At 46.3% G+C, this 18,453-nt stretch overlaps 1 protein-coding gene across 3 annotated transcripts; it reads left to right on the plus strand.

Moving 5' to 3' along the window:
• Window positions 1-149: 149 nt before the first annotated feature.
• Window positions 150-16,867, plus strand: QDPR (quinoid dihydropteridine reductase). Of its 3 annotated transcripts, XM_072804699.1 has the most exons (7): window positions 151-309; window positions 2,400-2,492; window positions 6,551-6,647; window positions 8,681-8,821; window positions 13,147-13,255; window positions 14,595-14,678; window positions 16,195-16,867. In XM_072804699.1, exons 1-7 carry the CDS (start codon window positions 211-213, stop codon window positions 16,298-16,300), a joined length of 729 nt encoding a protein of 242 aa, XP_072660800.1. In that variant the 5' UTR covers window positions 151-210; the 3' UTR covers window positions 16,301-16,867. The 3 variants fall into 3 exon arrangements, with proteins under 3 accessions (XP_072660801.1, XP_072660800.1, XP_072660806.1); XM_072804700.1 differs by lacking the exon at window positions 14,595-14,678 and having other exon boundaries at window positions 150-309; XM_072804705.1 differs by lacking the exon at window positions 2,400-2,492 and having other exon boundaries at window positions 174-309.
• Window positions 16,868-18,453: the final 1,586 nt, after the last annotated feature.

The raw sequence follows: 18,453 nt of genomic DNA on the forward strand, positions 1-18,453 counted from the left end.
AGGCGGCAGCCGCGGGCCCCGCGCAGGCTTGGCGGCCGCGCGATCCCTCTTGGCCGGTGGGCGGGGCCGGGGCGGGGCCGGGCGATCCGGGGCGGGGCCGGGGCGGGGCCGGGCGATCCGGGGCGGGGCCGGGGCGGGGCCGGGCGACCCCGGGCGCCGCGCTCCGGCTCCGGGCGTTGGGCCTTCGGCGAGCCGGGCGGGAGCAGCGGGATGGCGGCGGCGGCGGGCGAGGCGCGCCGGGTGCTGGTGTACGGCGGCAGGGGCGCGCTGGGCTCCCGATGCGTGCAGGCGTTCCGGGCCCGCAGCTGGGTAATTGGGCCGGGTCTCCCGCGGCTGGGGCGAGCGGCACGTTGGTGTTGGGTGGCAGGTGTGCGCGCTGGTGATCGGGGAGCATCGGGGCCTGCCCGGGCAGCCCGCGAGGGCGCTGGACCGCGCTGGGGCCCGTGTGCGCACCGGCCCGAGTGCTTGCGCGTGCATCGCAGGTGTGCCTGGCTGCTGGCTGGCTCCGCGTGTGTGCCCACGCTGCGCCCGCGGTGCCCGGCCCTTGCTGTGCAAGGAGGTGGGGGATGGGGCTGCTCGCTCGGGCTCGGCCAGGCCCCGAGAGAATTCCAGAGCGCGATGGAGAGGAGCGGGCTTGAGAGTCGGGGAGAGACAACGAGGCGGCGGCTCTGGGATCTCACTGCCAGGCGCGGGCCGCTGTTGCGTCACGCCCTCGAATCTCACTTTCCTCATCCGTAAAATGGAGGTAACGTTAGTGTTTACCCCTTAGGGCATTGTGCGCCTTGAATGAGATCACTGGTGTGGTTGTAAAGCACCTGACTCGTGGTAAAAACTCTTTAAATGTCAGCCATGAGTATTACCATAACTACCCGGTTCCTGCGGTCCACTCTGGACCTGGTATTTTGAAGGCGGAGCCCCGCAAATGCTGGTGGCTTCTTGCTTTGCGAAGACTGTTTCGACTACTTTGCATCGTCAGGTGTTGCTCCCTGTAGGGTGCAAGTAGGGGTGGCGCTGACCTCTGGCCCGAGACCCTCTCTGCGATCCTGGTGGAGACTCCGCCCTGTCTCTCCTCGCCGCAGCTGTCACTTGCACAAAATGTGCTGGAGCTCTGGGGAGCTTTGTCTGTCTCGGGGGTTTAGTTAGTAGCGGCAGGAACCAGGGAGACAGGGTCCCAGGGTTTCCTTCCAGCTCAGAACCTGATATAGGACTTCTAAGGGATTCTCAGCACACCACCGCCTTCCTGCTCTCAACAGGCGCCTTCCAGGGTCTGAGGGGTGACAGTGGGGAACTTGTAAGGAGTGTTGGCCAGGGGCGAGGCACCGTGTTCCTACATACTCTTAATTTCATTTACTCTTCTCCAAATTTGGATATAGCAGATCCTGTTGGTATCCATGTGTTACAGATATGAGGGCTGTGAGTTCCCCTGGTGGGGGCACTTGGTAAAATCTGGCAAGCTGATTTACCTCTGACTGTCTCCCCTCCCTACCCCTTCATTTCTAGCAGCTCTGGGAGGGGCTACAACCTGGTGTATGTGTCTGTGTCCCCTGTGGCTGGTGACATGGAAGTAGTGAGTGTTCTTGAATGGAATCTGTGTTCTTCAAAGCTTGTGGTAGAGATACTTATCTCCAGGGCCTGTGGACCTTGGGGCCCTGGGAACTTTCTGAGAAAGAATTGGGTGTCACTTGTGCTTGGAGCTTTTTCAGTTAATTTTCACACTAGCCTTGTTAATTGTTAACCCCCATGAGAAAGCCACAATACTGCAGGATGAGGACCCAGAGCCATCCCTCTGTGCTCTGGGGCAGGGGTCTGAAAACTAGTCCTCCAAAGGCTGAACCTGGCCTGCCAGTACAGCTCAAGAACTAAGAATGGTTTCACATTTTTAAATGGGAGAAAAAAAAAAAAAAAGAATACTATTTTGTGATATGTGAAAATTACACGAAATTCACATTTCTGGAGTTTTATTGGAATATAGCCACACCCATTCATGTATCTGTATTGTCTGTGGTTGCTCTGGGGTTCCAATAGCAGATCTGAGTTTTTGCAACACAGACCGTAAAGCTAGCAGAATATTTGGCCCTTTACACCAAAGATTTTTGCAGACCCCTGGTCTAAGGGTCTCTAGAAGTGCAGGGTTTGTCTTCAGAGGTGAGAGTGGAGGAGGAAGGTGAGGTGTTTGGAGGCAGATGAGATGGGCTGGGCTGGGGCTGGGTAAGGGGTAGGCCGGCTGAAGCCAGATGTCCCTGTAAGGATCCCAAGAGGTCAGTAGTGAGATCCTTTCTCTAGCGGGTTTTCTTTTAAGCTTCTTATCTGTCTCCACTGCCCCCATTTCTGGATGTGGATCTTTAATGGAATGACAACTTATTGTCTCTTGACCAAAGCTGTTTTCTCTTTCACGCCAGTGGGTTGCCAGCATTGATGTGGTGGAGAATGAAGAGGCCAGTGCTAGCGTGGTGGTTAAAATGACAGACTCATTTACCGAGCAGGCTGACCAGGTAATTCCAGAAAGAGACCCCCCCACACACACCCAAGCACTGTAGTAGGGAGACCCTAGGAGGGGAGTGGTTTCCACTGGTGGTGTGTTCTTTTTTTTTCCAACTAGTATTTTCTGTGAAAGCCATTTGTGCTCATGGAGGGAAATTTGGAAAAAGTAAAAAAACAAAACAAAAAAGAAGATAAATTACTTGTAATCCATTTCTAGATAGCTCAATGTTCACGTTTTGGCCCATTTTCTTGTCTTTTCTATGCATGCTATATGTTTTTAGTTTTATAAGTTGAGATAATCTTGTATTTTATATTTTATGGTCAGCTTTTTTTAACTTAATTTAAATACTGCAGACCACTTAAAAAAACTCCTGTGCGTCAGCGTGTGATTTTTAATTTCCTTAGTTTCCACTTCCTGCACATGTGTTTTGCAGTTTTTCTTTTTTACCATTATCAAGAATCCTGTGGTGAACATCTTTGTTTCCATCTCTGATTATTTAGGATGCATTCTAAAAAGTGGAGCTTCCTGGTTCAAAGCATGGATACTAACAAAACAGGTTATTTTTAATTATCAAATGATATGCTAATTGTAAAACGAGAAGTCAAATAAATATTAAGTAAACTGTGAAATACCCCGTTTCTCCCCATGATAGTGTCACTGTTGATGGGCGTCTTGGTATAAATATCAGGGATGCTCTTAAGTGGGCTGATCTTTCTGGAAGAGCCATTCCCACAAGCTGGTTGGGGGACTGTACTCTGGTTCTCTTGCCAGCACTGCAGCCCGCATTTCCAAGGAAATCTCCACATCATGCTTTATGCCATGTGCCATACTTTTGTAAACACTCAATGAAGCAGGTGAGCAGGTGGTGATAGTCCCATTTTATGGCTTGGGAGACCGAGTTTCAGACACTTAAGTGACATGGCCAGCAGGCTAGCGGGTGGTGGAGTAGGGAGCATGGATTTTCTAATAAGAGATTTCCTGGGGTGCCTGGGTGGCTTAGCCGGTTGACCATCCCTCCAACTCTTGATTTCGGCTCAGGTCACGATCTCAGGGTCTTGGGATTGAGCCCTTCGTTAGACTCCATGCTCAGCTTGGATCCTCAAGGAAATCTGCTTGAGTATTCTCTCTCCCTCTCTAAAATAAATTTAAGAATCTTTAAGAGAAAAAAAAGTCAAAAGAAATTTATTAACAACTTTCATAAGCTCAGGGTCTGCTCTTTGTTTAGTTATGCTTTCTCTAATAATCTGAACACTGTTGGGACTCTGATGTTTGATGGTCCTTAGCGGAGTTTTAACAAATATTTCAGATTTTAAAAATGATGCATGTATGATGTAGAAAATTCAGTAAAGCAAAAAGAAGGGGGGGAATCATTTTTAGTCCCACTATGTAAGTAATGTTTTGTATTTCCTTCCAATCCATTTCTCCAAACGTATACATGTGTTCAGTCTAAAAATTAAAAAAACAAAAACAACCCAAACTGAGCATACTGTCCTGCTCATTTGCTCTTTCTAAAGCATCAGTCTGACAGAGATTAGTATATATAAAGCCAGCTGACTTCTCCTAGAATATAGATTTTTGTTCTTTTTTTGACATGATCCTGGTGTTTTCTATACCTGTTGATTACCTTTTGGCCTTAATGATAAAACCCAACCTGTTGTTAAGTGTCAGGCACCTGTTCTGAGTGCTTTATTCACATTGATTTGCTTAATCTCTGTAACATTCACAGACCAAAGTTTCTGATTGATTTCTCTTTCAGAAATGGGGAATTTGAAGCAGGGAAAGGCTCTGGTATTTGTTCAAGGTCAAACAGGTGGGAGGTGTCAGAGCTGGGATTTGAACCTAGGCAATGGGGTTTGATATCTGCCCTCTTGGCAGCATGGGCTGCCTCCTAGCAACATGGCTCCATGTGAACAAAGCAATAATAGCTAAAATAAATGCAAGGAAGGACCCAGGCTTGGGTATTTGCAGCCCTTCTGGATGTGGTTCTCTGTAGTGTTTCTGTGTTTACTGTCTCTTCGATTCCTGTTAATTGTAAGTTTCTGATGTCACATGCATTTTTGAAATTGTCCTCATCTGAGACTTGACTTGATAGTGCATTTTATTTTAAAAGATTATTTATTTATTTATTCATGAGAGACAGAGACATAGGCAGAGGGAGAAGCAGGCTCCATGCAGGGACCCTGATGTGGGACTCCATCCCAAACTCATATCATGCCCTGAGCCAAAGACAAATGCCCAACCGCTGAGCCACCCAGGCGTCCCTTGATAGGCATCTCTCCATCTTTGTCTTTATAATGCACTTAGTTATTACAAGCTCAGATTTTTAAAACCTTTTACGCTCCCTAACCCCCCACTCACCCAACTAAGAGTTTCTGGACAAACCATGACATCTTTTTGTTTTTAAGGCTTCAGAAAAGGAAATTCAATCCTAACACATGGAAAATTGACCCCCAAGGCAGGAAATTCACTAGAGAGAGTGAGGAGATAAGATGTGAGAAAGACATTAAATCTTTTTTTTGGAGGGAAGAGGGAGAGAGAGAATCTTAGGCAGCCTCCACCCCCAGCATGGAGCCCTTAATGGGGCTTGATCTCAGGACTTTGAGATCACATCTTGATTGAAACCCCCCCCCCCCCCCCCCCCGCCGACCTGAAAGTCATTCATTAAGTCTAATGAAAAACTACTATTAGAAAACTATTGGGCAGAGAACAAAATTGGAGGAGGAGGAATTTAAAAATGCATAAATGTGAAAAAAAAAAAACAAGTCAAACAGGTGCGTTGTTTCTGCAAGCTCTGTACTTCCCTGAAAAGTAGAACATGCACAGGGTTGTGTGTGCATACGGACGTTGGGAGAGATCCAACTTCCAGCAGCTGTGATCTGGCCTCTTGGTAACAGGACTTGGTTTAAGAACAAGAGATGGGGGCAGCCTGGCAACCAGGGTAATAGGAGAAAGGTCAACAAATGTAAGGCAGGGTTAGATGGGATGATCATGAGTAGAGGCCATGGGGAATTCCAGAATTTCTTACAAGGAAAGATGTAGGTATAGGGTGTAGGGAGAGGAAGGAAAGATTGGTTTCCATTGCCAGAGCATTCTCTTTGAGGGAGTGATTGGGGGCCTCAGAAATTGCTGGAGAAGGCAAGAGGACAGATCATGTTGTCGCTGGCAAAGATACACGGTCCCAGGTTAAGTCACCTCAGCCATGCTGGAGAAATGTGAAAGGGCCGTGGTCGGTGGCCAGAATTGCCTGTCTTGCCAGATTTTTGTTTTAATAAATTATAACAGAAGGACATGTATATATTTTCAATACTTTAAAAATTTCAGACAGAAGTAAAGAGATAAATGAACACCCGGCACTTAGTATTTACTAACATTTTACCATGGACTGTGTTTTTTTTAATTGAAGTATAGTTGACTTTTTTTATTGGTCTTAAAAATATTTCTCATTGGCATTTTGATTTGGGGTTGCAAGTGATTTGGGGTTGCAAGTGGGATTTTTGTATTGAGGGGACAAGAGAATTGATTATCTCACGTTATGATTCTGTGATGCCTGAAGAAAGTCTGGAAGGAAATATACCAGCAGGTTAGCTTTGGGTATCGATGCTCTGTGAATTTTTTAAAGCCTTCTCCTACTTTTCTTTATTCATTTTTTTAATTAAGGATTTTATTTATTTATTTGACAGAGAAGGAGACAACACAGGTGGGGGAAGAGGTAGTGGGAGAGGGAGAAGCAGGCTCACTGAACAGGGAGTAGGTAGGATGTGGGGCTTGATCCCAGGGCCCTTTGATCGATCATGACCTGATCCAAAGGCAGACCTCCAACTGACTGAGCCATCCAGGCAGCCCCATCTTTATTAGTTGTTTTATTCCAGGCATGCTTATGTCTCACCCTTTTAGAATGTTCACAAGAAGACACTAGACTGCTTTATAAAAATCACATTGAAATGTAGTTGGGGTTCACCATCTGACATGCTTATTAGAGATTGGTCCTGCATCTACATTTTCAAAGTGTTATTCACCTGTTTAGGTTTACCTGATGGTTTATGCACCTTTCCCCCCCTTTCGTTTAAGGTGACTGCTGAGGTCGGAAAGCTCTTGGGTGAAGAGAAGGTGGATGCGATCCTTTGTGTGGCTGGAGGCTGGGCTGGGGGCAACGCCAAATCCAAGTGTGAGTCCTTTTTTGCATTAACCATTCATTCTTGTCTGCTCTTTGTCCAGCTGGCACAGATTGGGGCCATCCTATTTGCCAGGGCTGATGTTTTTCTATATTTCTCCCAGAATCTTTGCAGTAGCTCTGTGACGTAGGGATTAACCTCCCATGGGACAGATGAAGGAAAAGCTTCCCATAAATGGGGTTAAGGGAGGGGGGATGTTGAGTTTGAAGTTTAAAATAGAAGCAGAGGGTGTAGCTCAATCAGTTGAGCATTTGCCTTGGGCTCAGGTCCTGATCCAGGGGCCCTGGGATCGAATCTTGTGTCGGGCTTCCTGCTTTTTGGGGAGCCTGCTTATCCCTCTCCCTCTGCCTCTCTCCGTCTCTCATGAATAAATAAATTTAAAAATCTTAAAAAAACAAAACAAAACATAGAAGCAGAATGAAATTATCATTGTTTCTACCCTAAGCTTTCAGGGCCTACAAGGACTCAACATTGAATATGTATTAACGCTGAGTACATTTTTCAACTTCTTACGAAAATTTCCAAATACACAGAGAAGTTGGAAGAACAGTTCCTTGAATACCACGTGCCCTCTATCTAGATTCAGTAATTACCATTTGCCGTCCTTGCACATTCTTGCCTCCTGGTGTGGGTGTATCCTGCATGTGTGATTTTTTATTAAGCATTTGAAAGTATGTTGACATTTGCCCATCCTTCGACATGTATCTTCAGGGAGCAAACCCATTCTCCTATGTTCTAATAATACCATTTCCATACCTAAGAAAGTTAATAATAATTCTATAAGACTAATAATATTCAGCCTGGATTCAAATTCCTCAGTGTGTTCCAAATCTTGTATCATTATTTGTTTGTTTGTTTGTTTTTACCCCATCTAAATATTCCAGTCAGGGTTTGTGCATTGCATTCTGTTGTTATTTTTAGTCTGTTAATTTAGATTTTATTTTCCTGTGATCAACTTGGTGAGTTTGGGCCATTTTTGCCATAGAATGTCCCAGAGGCCCCCGTCAAAGCTGTTTTAAAAAGGAATTGATTTGGGGGCATCTCTGTGGTTCAGAGGTTGAGTGTCTGCCTTTGGCTCAAGTCATGATCCCAGGGTCCCAGGCTCCCTGCAAGGAGTCTGCTTCTCCCTCTGCCTGTGTCTCTGCCTCTCTCTCTCTGTCTCTCATGAATAAATAAATAAAATCTTAAAAAAAAAAAAAATAAAGGAATCGATTTTCTATGAAATCAGTTAAATGTAAAATTGGTATTTTGTGGGGTGATCAGGTTGGTGAAACATGCTTGATGGCCTTTTGTGTGTTTTGGGAACAAGAATTGATACTTTTTTGTCTAGTCCTTTATAGCCAAGAAATGCAGTCAGCATCTTGGTTATCACCTCCTGAAGACCCCTCCTCCTGTATCAGGAGGGCTTTCTTTCTAGATTATGGGTGTCTTGCCTGGCTGGTGATGTGATATACGTTACCACTTAATCCCTGCTACGTCTCAGGCAAGGCCAGAGGGTTAAAATAAGTGTGAAATGGTTGTTATTATCAGTTTTCTTTTAAAGAGCCTTTAAAGCCAGTATTAAACTTCCAGCCATAAAAAATGTGGCTCTATAAAAAATCCTCTTGATGCCCATGCAGTACTCAGCTGTCAGATTTTTATCACAGGTAAAACCTGACTTAGACCTACGGCTTCTTATTACACATCTAATGCCTTTCATCGTCTCCTTCCTTTAAGATGTTCTATAGGGTAGAATGATTTTTGAGGTGAAGCCAGTCCAGCATATTCGTTAACAGTCCTCATTGACTGGCTAAAATTTTACCAGCGGACAGGTGAGGGAGCTGAGACGTGGGTAATCACACGGTCTGGGTTTGAACCTAAGTTTCTGACCACAGGCCCTGTTCTGTTTGGACTGGACCTTGCAGTCAGGGACCAGGAGAGCAGGAGAGGCTCTCTGCACTTCCTTGTTAGATGCCGTGAGCAGAGCTCACCTTCCACTTTCTTCACTGCGAATGCTGAGCTCATGTGTTGTTCTTTCTTTGCTCAGCTCTCTTTAAAAACTGTGACCTGATGTGGAAGCAGAGCATGTGGACATCAACCATCTCCAGCCACTTGGCCACCAAGCACCTCAAGGAAGGAGGCATCCTAACCTTGGCTGGTGCCAAGGCTGCCCTGGATGGGACTCCTGGTAAGCCTTCATTTCCTGGTCTGTGAAATGGGAGCGAGTGCTCGCTTCGGCAGCACATGTACTAAAATTGTGAAATGGGAGCGCTTACTCTTGCCCACTGGGTTGCTGGGCACTCTGCTGAGGTGAGGGGCCTGGGAGCCTTTTACCCTCCAAGATGCTTCACAGATAGGTGGAGTTTGCTTCCTTCAGGCCTGGATCTCTTTAGGGGAAGGACTCTTGACCCTTCTGCTTGCATTGTCTTCCTGTTGGTGGTGGATACAGGGTCCTGTAATCTGGCATGCCCACCCGCTTCATTTATCTGGGATCCACCCAGGGAGTGGTGCTGAGCTAGATTTTAATCAGTTAATAAACAAGTTTTATCATCATCATATCACACTGTGTCCGTAGGTCCCTGGGAAGCAGCCCAGCCTCTGAAAACGGTGGAGGCCGTTAGAGTAAGAGAAGCTAGCTGCGAATTCCTCACTTGAGCTGGGTGGCTTCAAACAGATTATTTGATATCTTTGACCAAATCCTGCTGTAGTTTCTTTAATTGTCAAGTGAGAGTAACGCCTCCCCAAAGTGTAGCTATGAGGCATTTGAGGCATGGATGTGTATGCAGTGCCCAGTATGCCCCGAGCCTTCTTACAGCCACTCTTTTCCTTTCGTGTATATTTTCATTTAATCCCAAGGTGGTCGGTAATTACCTTTTTCGTTCACAGGGAAGCTAACTAACTAGAACTTAGAGAGGTGAAGTGACTGATTGTTATATAATAAGTGACCTGCAAATTTACTTTGAACCAAAACCCTGATCATTTCTAAATGGTGTGCTTGTTCTCCAGTATCACATGGATGGATGCTTTCCTTTTATATTTTTACACCCAGTGTGACAATGGACCATGCCCCTGGTGGGGCTTTAAATAGAAATTTATTTCCTCACAGTTCCTGGAGGCTGGAAAGTCTAAGATGAAGGTGCTGGCAGGGTTGGTGTCTTCTGAGGCCTGTCTCCTTGGCTTGCAGGCTGCGTCTTCTCCCCGGGTCTCCTCTTTGTATGTCTGTGTCCTGACCTCCTCTTGTAAGGAGACCCATCAGATTGCATTAGAGCCGCCACAAAAGACCTCATTTTAGCTTAATGACACCTTTAAAGACCTTGTCTCCAAATACAACCACTTTCTGAGGTGCTGCAGGTTAGGACTTCAACACATGATTTTTGGATATATAATTCAACCCATAACACTCCCTTTGGGATAAGGCTAATGAAACTTGAGTGGTATGGGGCTTACAGCACAGGGGGGCAGAAAGTGTCTACCTCTACTATCTAGGCAAGCTCATCTCTTGAGAAAAGGAGAGGAGGGTTTTTTTTGGGGGGGGGTAGCCTTTTTAGTAAGTGGTAGAGAACTTGAATGCCTTTTTCAATTTTAATCTAAGTCACTGAAGTGTGAGGCTCTTACAAATTAACGATTTCTTGTCACTCATTTTTATTCGATGTCTTGGAGCATATGATCTTACAAGTCCACAGCGCTTGCAGTAATTAATGCTGTGTAAATGTTAGATGTTAGTTTGGTGGAGATTGGATTTTTCTTAAAGGTGACATACAGCAGGGGCACTGGAAAGTGAGTCGAGATATGAGTGAATAGCTTGACATTTAAAAAAGAAAACCCGGGATCCCTGGGTGGCTCAGCGGTTTAGCACCTGCCTTTGGCCCGGGGCAGGATCCTGGAGTCCCGGGATCGAGTCCCACGTCTGGCTATCACGTTGGGCTCCCAGCATGGAGCCTGCTTCTCCCTCCTCCTGTGTCTCTGCCTCTCTCTCTCTCTCTCTCTGTCTATCATAAATAAATAAATATTTAAAAAAATAAATAAATAAATAAAAAATAAAATAAATAAAATAAAAAAGAAAACCCTACGACCAAACGACTAATTTTTCTAAAAGACCAAACAGTCTCTTTATGTTGGTTTTTAAATATCTTTTTTATTTATTTATAGTTTCAGATACTGGTTAAGACTGCAGGTTCTGGAACCGCACCGGTTGGTCTTTGGTTGTGGTTTGGCCACTTACTATGCAACATTTGGCAAGTTAACCTCTCTGGGCCTCAGTTTTATCATCTATAAAATGGGGGTAAAATACCTCCTCTATATGGTGATTGTGACTTATAAATGTCTTAATGGACATAAATGGCTCAGAAAGATATTATAGGGGCAGTAGTCAATGTGAAAATTATTTATTACTATTTATTATTATTATTTCTTATTACTTATTCCAGACTGACTTTAAAAGCCCAGCGATTTCTGCTTCATATATCAATAAGCTTATTCATTTTTAAGTTCTTAGTTAGGTGTTGTTAAATTTATTTGAGTCATGGAGTCTTTAAACTTTGATTTGGAACCCGGGGAAATCTGTGTATAATCTAAAAGTAAATGACAAACAGCCTTAGTGGTCCTTCAGATACAAGAAAGGTTGTTCAAAACTGGAAAGTTTTCTCTTAGAAAAGCGCTCAGAAAACCCCACTCTCCTACATCCCAGCTTGTATTTACAGACTATCTCCTGGTGGATAAACTATCAGAATGAGGGTGACCACTCTTTTACCACTTAGGGATCTGTGCTGTGTTTGGAAATCAGTCTTTAGGGACAACACCAATCCTTTTAATAATTGGGAGGAAGGTATTTATCTTCTTCACGAATGCACGAATTTTTTTTTTTTTTTTTTGCATCTTGCAAATGATCTCCTTACCCACATTGTATAGAATCCTGTGGAATTAAATCGTTAGGGTCTGGTAGCTTGTTGGTGGTTGCTTGTTTCTTTCTTCATTGTGTCATTTGAATGGAATGAGGAGGGGGCCCTGGATGTCTGTTGGGGCCTGGGGCTGCATGCATAAGATTCGTGTACTGGTTTATTTTAATTGTGCAGAGTTCGGGGCGCCTGGGTGGCTCAGTGGTTGAGTGTCTGCCTTTGGCTCAGGTCGTGATCCTGGGATCCTGGAATGGAGTCCTGCATAGGGCTCCCCACAGGGAGTCTGCTTCTCCCTCTGCCTGTGTTTCTGCCTCTCTCTCTCTCTCTTTCTCTCTCTCTGTCTTATGAATAAATAAATAAAATCTTAAAAAAATTAATCATGCAGAGTTCGTCAGGTCTTTGTGTCCCTGTTGGCTTCCTTCCCCCGATTAGACATAGAAGCCAGAGATGGTGAAATCTTCTCGTGCTTCTAAATAACTCTTTGAGACCTTGACCCTTTTTTGCAATCCAGGGTTGCTGTTGGAACGCTTAGTGATTGGTTCCTCAGCAGGGCTGTGATCCCCACCTCCCCTGGACATTGGGTGCCTCCTGGACTGTTATACTCTGAACAGCGTGAGTGCTAGCGTTTTCTAAGGAGGCTGCTGATCTGGAGGAGAGGCATTTACAGCGACTAAACCTTGCTTCTCTGTTGTTGGTTGATGAGAATCCACAGTTGGGTGCTATGGGGGAGAGAGACTGGGTTCATGCCACCCATCCGTGGGACAAATGGAAACCTGTCCTAGTAAAAGGCCTGCCTTGCTTCAGTCTGCAAACATTCACTGACCGGCGGCAGGAAAGGAAAGTTGTAGGTGGCATGTGTACTTAGGTGATAATTGTTCCACTTCTATATTTGGTAAACAGCGAGTGGGACTCCAGGGCACGTTACTTCTGTTCACTTGACAGGAAACGTTTATTGAGTGCCCACCCTGTGCTGAGCCCACAGGTAAGTACATTATCCCCATTTACCAGGTAGGGGTAACGGGGTTAGAAAGGTTTTGAGAACTTACCCGGATCTCTTCAGTGGTGAGTGGAAGAGCTGGGATTTAAACTCCGGCAGCCTGCACTCCAGATGACACTCCGTCGTGCCCACAAGCATTTTTCCATCCGAGGGAGTTGCATGACCTTTAACCTTGGTGCAAGTCTGTGTATGAGTCTGGGCACCTGACACACCCTGTCTGCACCTCAGCAGTACAAATAACATCAACTTTGTGGTTTTTATGATAAATGCTAAGTGCTGGGTGAATAACAAGTGCACCTGAGGGGATCCCTGGGTGGCTCAGTGGTTTGGCACCTGCCGTTGGTCCAGGGCATGATCCTGAAGTCCTGGGATCAAATCCCACGTCGGGCTCCCTGCATGGAGCCTGCTTCTCCCTCTGCCTGTGTCTCTGCCTCTTTCTCTCTCTCTGTGTTTCTCATGAATAAATAAAATCTTAAAAAAAAAGTGCACTTGAATATTAGGTTCCTTTCACTTTTCTCTGCAGGTGTCCATCCTTCTCTTCCTCCCCAACTGGCATGGTGTTCTGCAGACACACTCGTGGTGGCCACTGGTCACTGACCTGTCTTCCCCCCCCTTCCACAGGGATGATCGGCTACGGCATGGCCAAGGGTGCTGTTCATCAGCTCTGCCAGAGCCTCGCCGGGAAGAACAGCGGCATGCCTTCTGGCTCTGCGGCCATCGCCGTACTCCCGTAAGTGGTGGGGGCTCCCCGTCCGCTACCCACCTCTGCCCACTGCCAGGAGTCCACATGTGAGCAGCTTTCCACCAGGGACTTGGCTTCTAAAATTTGCTAGAGGCCCTGAAGATACTTCTTCGGATGTTGGGAGTATCCCGGGCTGTCCACAGTAGCTGATTGGCTGATGGGTGGGTCTGTCTGTCTGTCTTTACTCTGTCTTTCTGTTTGTTTGTTTTTTTTTCTTTCCTCCATCATCCCTCTGCCTCTCCTTATTAAAAGTAATCTACACGTTTTATTTTAATATTTGTAGTTCTTTCAAGTCATTATAAGGCCAGTGGAAGAGAGATTGTATTTAGTGTTTGTGTTTGTTATTGTGTGTGTGGTGGGGGACATGTCTGAGGGACAATACGGGACACTGGGAGATGATCTTGTGACCAGGAGGAAGGTCCTCGCTAGTCAGCTGTCCCAGGCAAGGCAGCTGCTTTGGACATAGGGTTCCTTTCTGCTGGAATGATTCTAGCACCAACTGGCTTGCCTCTTACCTGCAGTTCTTTTTTTTTTTTTTTCCCCCCAAGATTTTATTTATTTATTCATGAGAGACACAGAGAGAGAGGCAGAGACACAGGCAGAGGGAGAAGCAGGCTCCCTGTGGGAAGCCCAATGCAGGACTCAATCCTGGGACCCGGGATCAGCCCTGGGCCGAAGGCAGACGCTCAGCTGCTGAGCCTCCCGGGCGTCCCTTGCCTGCAGTTCTATAAAGTACATGTTGGGACTGCGAGGGCCCTGGGCTTTCTGGGTCCCTTTCATTTGTGAGCTTCTGTGACCTGCTCTGCCAGCTACTTTGAATTATTCCTCAGGCCTCACTGTTCTTGGGAAGAGTCCTACCTGCCTGAATCCTGTCTTTTCATAAGATTTTGTAGAAAACATGTTTGCCGCAAAAATGAAGGATGAAACAGTCTTTTTCCCCTTATTTAAAGGAATATTATTCTTATTAGCCTTAAAAAGCCCTGAGAAGAGTCTGCTGCATTTTAGGGAGTGAATAAAGATGTAAACAGCGAAGCAGTTTACTTAATAAAGACTATAGGTAAGAACAGGCAGGACTGTGTTTAAAGAGGCTCTTTCGTTTGGTTCTGTCTGCCTGAGGGGTGAGTCCCAAAGCCCCTCACTGAATGATGCTTGGACGTGGTCTCTGTAATGTGGGGCTTCCGGGCTCCTCTCCGATTGTCCTTGTGTGGTCTCCCCATGTAAACACGGCCACCTTGGTGCCAGAGACTCAGGGCACGTTTTCCTGGCCGCGGAGGTCGGGGCAGCAGTGGGGAGGCACACATGACAGGGCTGTGTCTGTGCACCGCAGGGTTACCCTGGACACCCCGATGAACAGGAAATCCATGCCCGAGGCCGACTTCAGTTCCTGGACCCCCTTGGAGTTCCTGGTTGAGTGAGTATTGACATGCCATAATGTGGGCAGCTTCCTGCCTGGGTTCCTGCCTTTTACAGACCAGGGGCCATGCCAGGTTCTCTCCTCTAACCAGTCCAGGTGGCTCTGGGAGGTTACCAGGCCCCTGAGGGTGTGTCACACACATATCAGTGTGGATCTCAGGGAGCTGGGGTGAGAGTGCTGATGTGAATCTCGAGCTGACCAGCCTGAGTGCATTGTCGACTGCTCCAGGCCCCAGTTTTCCTGTCCATATAATGGGTCTGTAGTAATTATTAAGGGGACTACATGTGGTAGCGCTTGGCATAGTGTCTGACCCACACAGTGGGTGCTTGGTAAGCCTCCACTCCTGTTAATGGCATCGTCTCTGCTACTGAGGAGCAGTGAGCACTGTGGGAGTAAGATGCTGATCTAGATGCATAACTGGGCTCTCGGGCCTAAATTAGTGCAGAGCCACAGACCTACAAAAATTATCTTCTTTCCCGAAATCACATTTCCATGTTTGTGAAGATGGGTGGCATTTGAAGATCATGAAAGAGTGAATTCCTCATTTCTTTCATGTGTGTGTGTGCCTAGATCTCAATTCCCCAAACCCTCTGTGCAGTAAGCACGTATTCTCCAAGCACCCACTGTGGGCCAGGTGCTGTGCTGGGCCCTGGGGTGGGGACGTAAATAAGGTGCAGTCCCTGCCCTCACCGAGCTGGGGACAACCTTACCCTGCAGTGCCAGCATGTGAGCCCTTCGATAGCTGTTATGCAAGATGTTTGCAAAGTTTGAGATGTGCTTCTGGCCTGAGGTTACATCCCATTTTAATTAAATTGAGGGATATCAGGGACTTTTATTTGATGTTTGGAGCTAGTTTTATGTAGGCCTTGTTATATGCCAGGTACCACTTTAAGCACTTAAAACTATTATTTAATGTTCACAGCAAGTCAGTGGGGGAAGTTTGAGGACTTGGAGGCGTGGGGGCAGGGGAGGTAAGTATCGTGCCTCAGATCACGTAGCAGAGCCCAGATCTGAGCTGGGCAGTGTGGCTGCAGAGCTTGTGGTCTCAACAAGGCCCACAGTTCTTTCTGCCAGCCACAGTTTGAATTGTGTTTTGCATTTAAAAACATGTTTTTTTTTTTTTTTTTTAAAGCCAGCACTTCCAGCAACATCTCTGACCTAGACGCTAGATGGAACATCTGGGGTCAGGTGTCTGAATTAGTGCCACGCCATAGGTCCACAGAGGGTGGCTGGGGCAGCCATCCTTTGTTCCAGAAATCATGACCCCATTTGTGAGATTTGAAAACACACAGGGGACACCTGGGTGGCCTAGTGGTTGAGTGTCTGCCTTTGGCTAAGGGTGTGATCCTGGAGTCCTAGGATCAAGTCCCACACTGGGCTCCCCACGTGGAGCCTGCTTCTCCCTCTGCCCATGTCTCTGCCTCTGTGTGTGTGTGTCTCATGAATAAATAAATAAAACCTTAAAAAAAAAAAAGAAAAAGGAAATGTATAAAGCTTATCTTCTTTGTTCTAGAACCTTCCATGACTGGATCACAGGGAAGAACCGGCCGAGTTCAGGAAGCCTAATCCAGGTGGTAACCACGGAGGGGAAGACGGAGCTTACCCCCGCATATTTTTAAGCTTCATCTCAGTGCCTGTTAGGGACCTGCCAGAAGAGTCGTTTATCTCAGTGTGACTGTGTCTGGTCCTGTGTTTCCTGTAATCTTGTTTGTGGTACGAGATAGTGAGTCCTGTTTTTCCTCTCTCCTCATGTGCATTTGTTCTCCTCGGACAGTGTAAAATGTTTATGGTAAATAAAAATGTGTGAGGGTGGAGGCCCGCGGAGAGCACCATTGGTCTGTGTTAGCTGTGTAAGTTTGGGAGGTCTTGAATGGGCCCCTCTTGTATCTGTCATCTCGAATTGCATTTGAGACAGGGATTCTCTGTTCCTGACAGTGCCTGTTGTCTAATTCAGAGATTTGTTGATGATTGGGGATGTCTGGGGGTCTGAGTTATTGAATGTTATGTTTATGTCACGGACCTAGTTTTTGGAGCCTCGAATGGAACTGCCTTAAAAGTGGTATTTTGTGGTATAAGCAAAATCCTGTGGACTCCGTGAAGATATCTTTTCCTGTGCAGTTGCCAAAAGTGCAACAGAACTACTTGTGATTACTTAGTTTATCTTCCTAATAAACACACTTAATTTATTGTGTTGTCTTCTTTAATCAACTGTATCTTAAACATAGTCATAGATTAATGTACCACAGTCACGGGAAGGGGGCAGACTCAAAGCCGGAGATACGATTTTTTTTTTTAAGATTTTATTTTTGATGAGAGACACAGAGAGGCAGAGACATAGGCAGAGGGAGAAGCAGGCTCCCTGCAAGGAGCCCCATGCGGGACCTGGTCCCAGGACCCTGGGATCACGACCTGAGCTGAAGGCAGACACTCCAATCACTGAGCCACCTAGGTGCCCCTAAAACAATTTTTTTTATGTTTTTTTATTTTTTATTTTTTTATTTATTCATAGAGACGCAGAGAGAGAGAGGCAGAGACACAGGCAGAGGGAGAAGCAGGCACCATGCAGAGAGAGCCTGATGCGGGACTCGATCCAGGGTCTCCAGGATCACGCCCTGGGCTGCAGGCGGCACTAAACCGCTGCGCCACCAGGGCTGTCCCTAAAACAATTTTTATAGAGGTAAAATTCAAATAACAAAATGAAGCATTTATAAGTGAAAAATTCAATAGCATTTACTGTGTTCACAGTGCTCTTTCACCACCACGGTGCTGTCTAGTTCTTTTTTTTTTTTTTTTTTTTTTTTAAGATTTTTTTATTCATGAGAGTCAGAGAGAGAGAGAGGCAGAGACACAGGCAGAGGGAGAAGCATGCTCCCAATGCGGGACTTGATCCCGGGACTCCAGGGTCACGCCCTGGGCCGAAGGCAGGCACCAAACCGCTGAGCCCCCAGGGATCCCCATGTCTAGTTCTAAAGTACACTCATCATCATTGCTTCTCGGCCTTTTGGCTAAGATCAAGTGTAAAATACACTCATCACGCAAAATTAAACCCCAGACCCACTCAACAGTTAGTCCCCGTTCCCCACGCCCCCAGGCCCTGGCAACTGCTAATCCCCTTTCAATCTCCATGAAATGACCTATTCTGAATAAATCATGTAAATGGAATCTGGCAACCTGCAGATTTTGGTGCGTGACTTCTCTTACTCAGCGTGTTTTCCAGGCTCAGCCATGTAGCCGATGTCAGTGATGTAGGAATGAGTTAGGGGCAGATAGGGCTAGGCAGGGAAAGATAAGGGAAAGGCCCAGAGTCCGGCTCCCAGAAATTTCTGGGCTCCCATAAACCCCAAGGACACCGAAAGGCCCAGAGTCAGGCCTACCCATCCCAAGAAACTACATTAGACAGGAAAAACAGGAAAATAATAAACCTGGCTCCCTAGCTCCAAAATGTTAGGGAATATCTCCCTTTGATGGTTACTAAGTAATCAGAGAAACTCACCAGACCACAAAGAAATAAGTCATTAAGGTGTTATCAATAGTCCCTGCTCAAACCAAGACTGCGCAAGAATCTTAAGGCCATGGGCTCCCTAGGCTCTCAATAAAGGGTCAGCCAAAAAGCCCTCCATGGCAACCCTGTGGGGTCCCTCTCACTTCTGAGAGCTTTCTCTGTATCTCTGCTTAATAAGCTTCTATCGCTTTGTTCACTCTCTTGTCTTCGAGACAAGAACCAAGCTCTCCAGTAGCATCGGGACTTTGCTCTCTCTTGTGGCCACACAGT

Source organism: Canis lupus, chromosome 2, assembly GCF_048164855.1.
Source record: "Canis lupus baileyi chromosome 2, mCanLup2.hap1, whole genome shotgun sequence".
Lineage (NCBI taxonomy): Eukaryota > Metazoa > Chordata > Mammalia > Carnivora > Canidae > Canis > Canis lupus.